The following is a 12413-nucleotide window of genomic DNA, read 5'->3' on the forward strand; positions in this document are numbered from 1 at the left end:
AAATATATTTTAAAATATGAAGATTGTGGTCAAAATAAACTGTTTTGTTTTTCAACATACACAAGTACAAAAGCATAGCAAAGATTAAAGTAAAAGTTAATAAATACCTGGTGTTCCAATGGCTCTGACATACGCAAATGCAATGTTTGCTTTTCCTTTCAGAGTGTCTTCTATATTCTGAAGGCGTTCCAGGGTGGTAACATATTTCACTTCATTAAAAAGAAGAGCACTAAAATAAACACAGAATGTAATTAGAAGAAAAATCTGATATAAATTTAGTTATTTAATATATACTTATTGAGTGAAATAAAGACCCTAATAAAAAAAATGTACTGAGAACCTAAGCATTTTAAAACTAAATTAAAATCACTCTCTAAATCATTAGTATGTCCCTAAGAACATCACCCGGGATAGTTGTGAGCAATAATGCTCGTTCTCCATCACAACCACCTCAATATATTTAAACTGTATTTGATAACATCCTACTCTGGCCAAATAATCCCTTCCAGATCTCTCAGCTTCAACACATTAGCCCTTTGCACATCTAAACTGCAGACCTCTTACCATGGCCTATAAGGCCCTGCATGACCTAGTCCTTGCCTACTTTCCAACCTCATTTTATTTTACCATTCCTCATGTCTACCACACTTTAGGTATACATCAGGGCCTTTGCACATACCATTCTCTTTGCTGAAAGCTATTCCTTCTCATACATCTGGTCTCAGAGATCTTACATCTGCCTATGTAAGTACATCTATAGCATTTTCCTCTTTTATTTTATACTATTTGATGCCTTCATAGTACTTACCACAATTTATAAATGCTTACATATTTACTTGTTTATCCCTGCCTCTCTCATTCAACTGTTACCTTTGTGTGAGGCAGGGCCTTGCATATTGTATCACTATATTCATAACAACATAGAACAGAGCCTAGTGTACTTTAAGTAATCAGTGCATAGTTCTTGAATGAGTAAAAGAAAAAGTAGGGTAGGAATTATTTATTCCCATTCGTCACGTGAAGAAATGCAAGTTCAAAACACTGAAAATCTTACTTAGCCCCAAAATACATTTATCGAATCAAGGAGCCAGGAACAGGACAACACAAGACAGGTCTTCTTACTCCTAGTTCAGTGATTTTTCAATTTGACTGTAATTCTTCCAAATCATCTTTTCAACATGTAAACCAGACTAACTGATCATATTTCTTCATCCAAAAGAATCTTTATTTTCTACTTTTATATAAATATTCTAGCAACTGATTTCACTTAGAGTGTGTGTGTGTGTGTGTTAGTCAAACTTTAAGGATTCTCAAACCTTGTTCCAAGTCCACATACTTAAATAAAAAAAGGTTCACTCAATTATCTCCAGCAAGTCAGTCAAACATGGTTTCCTCTTATGGAAAACATGGCACTTTCCACTAATGCTACAGTTCTTAAAACTTTTTCATCTCAAGATAACTTTATAGCCTTAAAAATTATTGAGCGCCTCAAAGAGCTTTTGTTTATGTAGGTTACATCTACCAATAGTTGCCAAAATAAAAATTAAAACAGAATTTTTAAATATTCTTTTTAAAATAACATAGTATGTTAATATAAATAACATTTTATTTTAAAAAATCCTAAATTTTCCAACAGAAAAATTCAATGAAGAGTGGCATTATTTTACATTTTTGCAAATCTCCTTAATATTGGACTAAATGAAAGACAGCTGGATTTTTGTATATGTTTCTGCAATCTGTTATGACATCACACAACACATATAGCCTCTGGAAACTGCACTCACGAGAGAATGAAAGTGAAAAAGGCAAATAATAAATAATGTTTTAGTATTATTATACAAGTATTGCAGTTTCATGGACACCCTGAAACTGCTGAAGTAAATTAAATTGGCTTAAATATTGTCTTATTTACTACAAATTACTTCAACTTCTTAAAAGAAATGTAAAACTTGATCTTCTACAATTCCCAGGGCTCTTGTTTTATTTTTAAAAGAAATATGTACAGAGCAGTACTCACTACTGTATGTGCTATATATTTTCACGTTTTCATTTAAACCTTCGAAGATAATCTTAGAATAAGCTTTATTCAAAACACACACACACACTTAACAGTCTGAGGGATTAAATGACCTGCTCCAGATCATACTAGTAAAGCTGAGCTTCCAATCCAGGCTTTCTGACACTAAGGCCAGAACTTTCAAACTACATTACTGACCACTCTTGTAAATGGGAAACCAGATGAAAAGGGAGGCAGCTAATGAAAGGTAAGGGAGTCTCAATGGCAATCTGGGCTATTGGTTGCTTATACATTTTGGCTAAAAAGTCCAGAATTACCTTGAGTTACTTCAAAACAGTTGGGAGGTGCCATCTAGTCAACTTAATTGGACTTCCATGTACATTCTAGCCGTAGAAATTCTATCCACCCATTTACCTAACAAAGCTCTAGCAGCTTGGATCTGTGTGCTTCAAAAATCAAATCTGGGAGAAGAAATTTCCCTCACTTTTTTCTCAGATAAGGACTGGCAAATATAAATTTAAAAAGCCAACATCGGGGGAGGGGGTCACCTACCACATGTCAGGCATAGTACTAAGCATTTTATGAGTAGTGGCAGTTTATCAGTTTGGAGACTGCCCAGTTTATCAGTTTGGAGACTGCCCAGCTCTGAACTCTTCTCTTTTGCTTTGGGAATTCCTGGTTTTCTAAGTCTTCGTGGCGGCCAAGCCCACCTCATAAAAGGACAGAGTGCCCTCACAAAAGCTAATATCATGGTAAACTTTGCTTTCCCAAGTTCCTTGCTGCAAAGCATAGCTAATGACTCAGAATCACTTGCCTGACATTTTAGACCAGGAGCTCATGATGTAAGGAATTGGGAACAGTGCAGAATTATTTCAAGAAGCTATACCCTGTTTCCTGGAAAATAAGACCTAGCCAGACAATCAGCTCTAATGTGTCTTTTGGAGAAAAAAAATCAATATAAGACCCGGTCTTATGTTATATTACATTACTACATTATATAAGACCGGGTCTTATATTATAGTAAAATAAGACCGGGTCTTATATTAATTTTTGCTCCAAAAGATGCATTAGAGCTGATTGTCCAGCTTGGTCTTATTTTCGGGGAAACACGGTAGCAGCAATAGTAGGCTTCAAATGCACCAGTGACAACAGTGCTGATGACAGCCCCAGTGCCAGAGATGCAAGCTGTGGCATCCACCACCCAACAGTACGCCGCAGGCCCCTCCGGGCTAGTTCGTGTCATGATCTTGACTGTAATTCAGAGCCGTATAAACTCTGAGTCTAGCTCTCCAGCTCTTCTAATGAGCCTGAGATTTCCTATATCTGCTCCAAATCCTCTTTAAGCCGGTCAGACCCAGATTCCGGGATTTATCACTAAGAACTCTCAGCAATATGCTATGTTTTCTTTAATTTTCATGGCAACCATCTGAGATTGGTATTATCGTTAACTCTATTTTACAGATAAGGTCATGGGGTTTAGAGAGATTGCCTTGCCTAAAGTCTCAAAGCTCATTAAGTAGTCATTATCCATGAGGTAATAATAACCAAAACTAATGACATTCATAATCTGATGATCTCTATGATTTTTCCCAATGGCTTTCTAACTTTAATATATTTTTTAATGTTAACTTCCAGAATATGGACACATCTAGGGATCTCTAGGATCCATTGCACAAACCTGTGCTCCTTTACTCCAGTCGCAAAGAGGAGAAATGCTGACAGAAATGGGTTAAAGAAAAGTCTGTCTTGGGATTTTCTTGCTCTAATGATGTAAAGCTGCCTGGCGTTGCTCTGACCTGGGAGCTCTTTCTGCCACAGAAAGGCCTTACTTATCCTTAGCATTCTTTTCCTGAGACTTTCCTATCACAGCCATTAGATACAGAAGATAAATGGCCAAGAACTGAGTAGGTGTCAGAAAAAAAAGGAACCGAAAAGTCTTCGTGACCCTCCTTTTAGAATAGCAGGCTGTTCAGCTTTTTTTTTTTTTTTTTAAAGAAAAAAATTTGTCATTATTCAAATTCTAAAACACTCAATAAAAAGGAAATGTTACATTCATTGTGCCATAGCAAAATCCTTAGGACAAAAAAAAAGGAAAGAAAGAAACGGGGAGTGGGGAGAACAACACAGAGACAGAAAAATTACTTCTATCTAAATTAATTATATTGTGACTGGTCACATCCATGTATAAAATGAAATATCCCAAAGTATTTTATTAAGCATTTTCTAAATGAATACAGTTAAAAAAAAAAAGAAAAGAAAATGAGCAGGTAGAAGCCATCTCTGAAATGTGAATTAAGAGTACAAGAAATATGGGGCCGGGGTGGCTCCTCAGCCAGGGGGGAGCGCAAGCCTCATAATATCAGCATGGGCCAGGGAACTGTGTCCTACACTACCAGACTGAGAAACAATGGCTTGAACCAGAGTGGGGAGAAGCGGGGAGATGGAAGAAAGGGGGGGGGAGTACAAGAAATAATAAAGTTCACAAACATCAGCCTTTATCTTTTTGTCATACATTATACAAGTATATTCTCCTACTGGCTTACTTATAAAATTCTTATCACCAGAAACAATCTAATGGGCTTATAGTACAAGATTTCTATTCCTCCAATTTTTAACACAAAAGAATGAAGCTTCCAAATTCATTCATCACCAATCCAATATTTTTTGATAACCTAATGTATGTCATGCATGGTGCTACGTACTGGTAGAAGGACCTTGTATAAAAGGGCAGTTTGGAGATATAACCATTACTACCAATTAACTAGAGCTGTGAGGAATTCAAATTCAAGACGAGCGATTTTTTTCATTACAATTTCCCAGTAAAAAAAGTATGTCACAATCAAACAGGAACCCATCTGACAATATTGTGTAGGAACAAACCTTATACAGATAAAAGAATGAGCGGTAGCTCAAAACCTATTAAGAAAGGACCAGCATGGGCACAGTTTAGGAGTTTTAGAGAAAGCTACATCTAAGAGTAGTTTTCCTCAGAGGTTCTAAGCAATGTCACCTGAAGACTCAATACCCAGGCTCGGCAATAATGTGTTCAAGAATAAAATATTAGCAGAGATTATGACTGCGGAGAATAATTCCTACAATATTTGAAGGCCATATTATTATAAGTTAATTTAAAAGGAAAGAAACCTTCCATTTTCTGACAAAATATTGTCACAAAAATACCATGCACCACATTTTAATGAAGAGTTAATAAGATTTCATTGTTTCTTACAGTACTGGATAATCTTTCCTTTTTGCATCATTGGGTGACTATTAGGAGTTAACAATGACTAGAAGAATGGCTTTTCTTTGCAACTGCTGGCAAATACCACAAGCAACTGTCACAGCATGAATTCACATGAACTCACTTCTGTTAGTGCTATGTGTGAACGGAACCATAGGTAGAATTTGATTTTTTTTTTTATTTATTGCAAAATGAGACTTCCTGCATTTATACCAAAAAAAAGGGGGGGGGCAACTAACACAGAGCACCAGGTAAAACCCACAATGTATTTTCACATTATTTGATCTTCATAATAATCTCATAAGGCTGCAATTGTAACATTTAGATGAGGAAAACTAGCAATCAGAAAAGATAAAGTGGTCAGATCACACGATGGAAGATAAGGAACATGGGGACTCAAATGCTCAATAAATCCAAACTTCTTCATTTATCATACAACCTTCCAATCACATTTGAGGTTATAATGACTTACATCTCTAACTGACTTGCCTCGGACTGGTTAGATATATGGTATTCTCAATCAACAAATAAAGATTAGTTGTTACTTTAACTTTCTTTTTCTAAATATTACCCTTCTTAATCTACCTAGAAGGTGGGAGTAAAATTTTCCTCAGTTATCAAACCAATCAATTCTACCAGTTTTGACTACCGTCTTTCCCCGAAAATAAGACCTAACCAGAAAATAAGCCCTAGCATGATTTTTCAGGATGACATCCCCTGAACAGAAGCCCTAATGCATCTTTTGGAGAAAAAATTAATACAAGACCTGGTCTTATTTTGGGGGAAACACGGTGGGTATACTTTAGAAAACAGAGCTAAGAATTTTTATACTATAAACCCAAATTCTTATGTTTAATTTAAATTTCATTTATTTTGCAAATTGGTAACACTTTTATATAGTACCAAAAAAGTTGACGAGTGCAAAGTCTACCAACAACTCCCTCCCCCATCCCAGCTTCCCCATGCCATTCCTGTAAATCAATATTATTAATTTCTTGTGAAACCTTGAAATATTTATGCCATATACACATATGCCATAAATATATATTTATATACGCCTCTGTTAGAAGACAACTCTCCCTGGATTTCTGTGTTCCTATACAATCTAAGCCTCCTGAAGATGAAAACTGGCATGACACATGGATGGAGATTCTCTCCACTTATTCACATTCTATGTATTCTCCTTTGCTCTGGATCCAGCCAAAGTATAATAAAACCTTTTTTATCTTCCAAGAACCAAATGCTTATAATATTTAGAGGTAGAGACCTTTCTCTCCCGCCCCAAGCCAGGATTTGTTTACATCGCAGAGAAAAAGATAAGCACTTTATATTTCCCGGGGAGTAAATGTGCCAAGCTCCTACATAACCTCAGAGATTCATAATCTGTGAGTTCCCCTTCTCCAAACCTCACTGTAAGTACAGGTGTAAGCATATGGCTCTCACCTTGTTGCTCTGTGTACAACTGGGTATTGGTATCTAGTACTACCACGTTACCCAGGCCACTGGCTGTGGAGTCTTATTTCTGATTCAGAGGCCAGGTTATTTTGACATATGTGTGTGTGTGTGTGTGTGTGTGTGTGTGTGTGTGTCTACATGCAAGTAGTGTAATATCTGAGACACTTCAGAGTTTGGACTTATCCTCTTTCTCACATATCTAATACTATGCTATACTCTAAACAGTTGATTTATTTCACTTAATATATTCTGAAAAGTCAATGTGAGAAAATATTAATATACCAGTAAGTCAGTATATGGCTAATCAATGATGTTTTAGGAATATTTTAAGTATCTTACAAAAAAAATTAGCCATAATGATCCAAAAAAATACAATTCTTTAAGAAAGTTTATACTTGTTATTCTATTCTCACCTTTTACTAACTTCATTTTTTAAATTGCATTTTTCTATGTTTTGAGAATCAGAAATTACCTAAAACCTTGACCTTTTCTGTTGACAAAAAAGCAAATTTCAAGTATAACTGTGGATCACTGGTCTCAATCAAAGCATTCTACATAAAGAACAAATTCTAATGCTTTACAAACAAAATAATAATAGGGGTTACACATTTTTAAAAGGCAAGCCAATGAAAACAATATAAATATTCTCAAACGCAAACTTTCAGTTCATATACAAGTGTTTTGAAAAATATAAAAACAATCCAAACATTATCTGTAAATATTATTTTCCTTGATTATCAGGCTAAGTAGTAAGTTTACGTAAAAAAAAAACAAAAAAACTGACAAGTTAGTTGAAATTAATATATTTTAATATGTGTTGATCAGTTTTTGTAAATAGAGGAAATGCCAGTAAGTTTCACCTTCTCTGTTTAACTATTACCTAATAAAATACAAACTTTATATATAACTATATTAAAACAATAACATAAACAAGAATCAATAAATTACTTTAGCTCTGGGTAATGAAATTATAAAGATTTTCAGAGGAGGTTTTCATGGCTTTCTATGTTTCTCATGCATTCTACAATATGAATATTATTTCTATAATCTAACTATTTTGTTTTTCCACTCTTGTGTTAAATAATAAAATTTCAGTAAGGTCAAAGGGCACAAACTTAATACACAAAAATCAGTATGTTTTATATACATGTATATATATTATACACAAATATACATATTACATAAAAACATAGCTGTATCTGTGTTAGAAGATAATGGAAGAAAAGAACCCATTTATAAAAGAAAAAAAAAGAGATAAAATGCCTTGTAATAAATTTAAGTGTCCATGCATACAGGAAAGGAAGAAAGCGTTAAAACACTACTAGAGGACACAAAAGAAAATTGAAAGAAATGGAAAGACATCATGTTCTGGGGTGGGAAGAGTCATCCTAAAGATGTCAACTGTCCCTGAAATAATTAATAAATTTAATGCCGATAGGATTTAGTCAGGGAGGGGAAGAACCTGGACAAGTTAATTTTAAATGTCATCTGTAAACAAAACAAACAAGCAATTCTGAAAACAGAAATATAAAGGGGCCTGGACCTTTCAGATATTATATTATATTATATTATATTATATTATATTATATTATATTATATCATATCATATTATAATTATATTATAAAGCCTCAATAATTAAAGCAATGGTACTAGTATACAAATAGATAATCGAAACATAAAGTTCAATAATAGACCCAAATATACAGAGGGTGCCAAAAAAATGTATACACATTTTAAGAAAGGAAAAAACTGTTAAAATTGTAATACTCAATATATACCGATAACAAAAGATGAACACAAGTCGCGTTTGACTTCTGCAATTATAAGAGGTGATAAAAGTGTTTACCATCAGCGTCCAGACCCTTCTGATTACACGAACTACTGCTTGACAACACTGATCAAAGTGTCCACTTGTATACATTTTTTGGCACCCCTGATATATGACAGTACAGTGTAAAAAATGGCATCCTAAATAGTGAAGAGATTCATTAATTTCAGCTGTGTTGGGAAAACTAACCACTCGGCTGCTATACAGCTAAATCCATTCCTCATAGAATTCACCAAGTTAAATTCTAAACATATCAATATTTAAATATAAAATAAAAACCATGAAAACACTAAGAAATACACCCACACAAATAGACTGATCTTTTCACAAACAAGAAAAGCAACCAAATGGAGAAAGGATAGTTTTTTCAACAAAGGGGGCTAAAACAACTGGACATCCACATACAAAAAAACAATTATAGACACTGACTTTACACCATTCACAAAAATTAGCTCAAAAATGGATCACAGACTTAAATGTAAAATGCATAACTATAAAACTTCTAGAAGATAACACAGAAGAAAATCCGGGTGACTTTGGATTTGGCAATGAATTTTTAGATACAATACCAAAAGCATAATCCATAAAAACAAAAATTGTTAAGTTGCACTTCATTATTATTAAAAATTTCTGTTCTGGAGAAGACACTGTTAAGAGGATGGAAAAACAAGCCACAGACTGGGAAAAAATATTTGCAAAACACATATCCATAATACATTAAAAAATAACCACACACAGACACACAAAAAACCGTCTTTAAACTCAATAAGGAAACAACCCAATTAAAATATAGGCAAAAGATCTTAACAGATACATCATCTAAGAAAATATACAGATGGCAAATAAGTATATGAAAAGATGCTCAACATCATTGTGTCACTAGGAAATTGAAAATTCAAACAACAGTGAGATACCACAGTACACCTGTTAGAATGGTGATGGCAACAGAAAATGCTGACAAGGACGTAGAGCAACGGGAACTCATTCATTGTAGGTGAGAATGCAAACTGGTGCAGCCACTTTGGAAGGTAATTTGGTAGTTTTTTTACAAAGCTAAACATAGCCTTCCCATGTTATCCAGAAATCATGCTCATTTACCCATATGAGTTGACAACTACCTCCATACCAAAAACCTGCGCAGGAAAGTTTATAGCAGCTTTATTCATAATTGCCAGAACATGGAAGAAACCAAGACATCCTTCAATAGGTGAATGGATTAAAAGTGGTACATCCATACGATAGAATATTATTCAGTGATAAAAAGAAATGAGATATCGAACCATAAAAAGGCATGGAAGAACCTTAAATACACATTGCTAAGTAAAAGAAGCCAATCTAAAAAGGTGACATGTTATATGATACCAACTATAGGACATTCTGGAAAAGGCAAAAAAGATCAGTGGTTGGAGAATGGAAGAAAGGAATGAATAAGTGGAACACAAGAGATTTTTTAAGTCAGTGAAACCATTCTGTGCCGTATTGTAATAGTGGATATATGCATTTGTCAAAACTCAAAACTATGTAACACAAAGAATGAACCCTAATATAAATAGGCACTTTGGTTAATAATGTGTCAATATTGGTTCATCAATTGTAACAATGTACCACACTAAAGCTGAATGTTAACAACAAGGGGAAATGAATGTCAACTATAATATATATATATATATATATATATATGTGCGCATGTATATAATCCTAGGATGTAAAGTACAGCATAGGGAACATAGTCAATGGTATAGTAACAGCTTTATACAATGTTAGAGGGTTAGCAGATTTGGAGTGGTTATCACTTTGTGAGGAGTGTGAATGTCTAATCATTATGTTGTTTTGTATACCTGAAACTAATATAATAAAATAAAAACAATAAGGAGAAACTGAGTAGAGAGGAGAAAGGAAGTATATAGGAATTTTCTGTACAATCTGCTCAATTTTCTATATACCTAAAACTGCTCTAAAAACAATATCTATTAATTCAAAAACAAACAAAAAGAGGTGAATTCATTCATAACCATGGCGTAAGGGAGACCTTAGTACAACTTACAACTCAAAAATCAAAAAAGATAAATTTGACCAGATAATTTTTAACAAAAAAGGGAAATTTCAAAGACAAATGACAAACTTGGGGAGGGATGTACACTTTGTATCTCCTTTATATAAAGAGAGTGCCTAGAAATTAATAAGAATAAAGTACAAAACATGACAGAAAAATGGGCAAAAGATATCAAGCAACAGTTCAGTCCCATTTCTAGGAAAAGTATACAACTGCAAAGAGTACCAGAGAGAAACTGTTTGCCAGACACTGGGTATTTCAAACTAATGGATTTAGCACATAAAGTAGGATGACAGATTGAATGGCACTTTTTTTCCTCATGGTAATTTGCAAGGTTTAGATAGCTATGACATAACACCCTATTTAGCCCAGTTCTTCAACATTCAAAATACCATTATTGAAAAATTTTTTTAAAAATACTGCATTTCACAAGTCAGTTTTCTTATATTTTAAACAAAAATGAAGACATTGCCTCTTTGGAATTCTACTTGACCTTTATTCCACCCCGCCCTACCCCGCCTCAGTTTCTTCTTCCCTTAAGTGTTGGTGTTGTTCTAGAACACAGATTCAATCTGTCATCCCTGGATGACCCATATGTTAACACACCCAGATCTGTACTCCTTAGGGGCTCAAATTCTTACAGCTGTGTGAGACAGGTATGATGGGCATTTGACTTGTTAAATTAGACTTATTTTCTGTAAATTTGCTCTTCTTCCTGGCTTACTTCAGATGGTAATCAGATAGAATTTGGAGTACAGTGAGGTGGAAAAGAAGATATCAGGAATTAACTCAAATTTTCAGTTTTGCTGATTGTTACCAAATTAAGTATTACCAAGTCCAGTTAATTTCACTTCCTAAGCATTAAAAAGAAAATCCCCTTTTTGCTATATCTACTTTCCTAGATTGTGCAACGGCCACACAATAGTTTCTGTGTGCTTGGACCCCACAAATCTGTCACACCACTAGAAAGAGCTCTCCGGCACTAATTTGATCACCGACACGTGCTGCCTACGACCCTCTGTTGAGCAATCAGGCATTGTAGTGGTCATTAAGGACAGCAAGCCGAACTAAAAGCAACAATCCAGACTTTATTCATTTATTGCAACAGTGTAAGCAAGAGGCAAAAAGGGAGGCACTGGCTCCAGAATGTTCCATTCCCTTCCCTGCCATGGAACAGCCCCCAGGAGAGGGTCAGGTGGGCACACCACAGATGTAAGGAATCATCCCATCCCAAGGAGCACAAAACAAAAGGCTCATGACTCTATATGGACTTGTCAGCTGGGGTAAAGGAAAGGGGGAAGGCTAGGAGTAGAAAGAGACTGAGTCAGAGTAGAAATAAGGAGGCCTTGACAGAAGTACCTGGGAGGTGCCTCAGCCAAGGTCCCTGGTAATGAGGCCTCTGAATAAAGACTTGGGCTAGAAATGCAGGTGTACATACCAGCACGCTCAACCTAAGGGACTTGAGAAGATGGAGGGTTCTGAGTCCTTCACCTCTATTTTCTCTAGAAAATTGCATCCAAGTCCGATGTGGACAAGGCACCTTTCCCCATGTAGCCTGCCAGGCAAAGCCTTGTAATTACCTATGGTCAAGCCTGAAAAATGACACAAGGATTTTGGCCTGGAGCTGGACTCCTCACCCAAAAGCCTAAACTTCTTCACATAGTAAACAAAAACCCCTTCATCTGACCCCATGCCTACATCCCCGCCCTCATCTCCTTCTTCATATTTCATACTCCAGTAAAAACTATGCTCTCCAAACTATTTTAACCTCCATGCCTTTGCTCACACAGTTCTTACTGCTTTCCCCACCTTCCATTT

The 12413-nt window shown here is 35.1% G+C and overlaps 1 protein-coding gene across 8 annotated transcripts in view; it reads right to left on the minus strand.

The window, feature by feature from the left end:
• Positions 1–12413, minus strand: part of TXNDC16 (thioredoxin domain containing 16) — a 94452-nt gene that overhangs the window by 64523 nt on the left and 17516 nt on the right. For all 8 annotated transcript variants that reach the window (XR_013993357.1, XR_013993358.1, XR_013993359.1 and 5 more), the window contains exon 8: positions 108–229. Coding sequence is in view for 5 of the 8 variants with exons in the window: in XM_081048633.1 (XP_080904759.1) it covers positions 108–229 (122 nt within the window). In the remaining 3 variants the exon portion in view is untranslated. The remainder of the gene's footprint in view (positions 1–107; positions 230–12413) is intronic.

This window comes from Rhinolophus hipposideros, assembly GCF_964194185.1.
Source record: "Rhinolophus hipposideros genome assembly, chromosome: 5".
In the NCBI taxonomy this organism is placed as follows: domain Eukaryota; kingdom Metazoa; phylum Chordata; class Mammalia; order Chiroptera; family Rhinolophidae; genus Rhinolophus; species Rhinolophus hipposideros.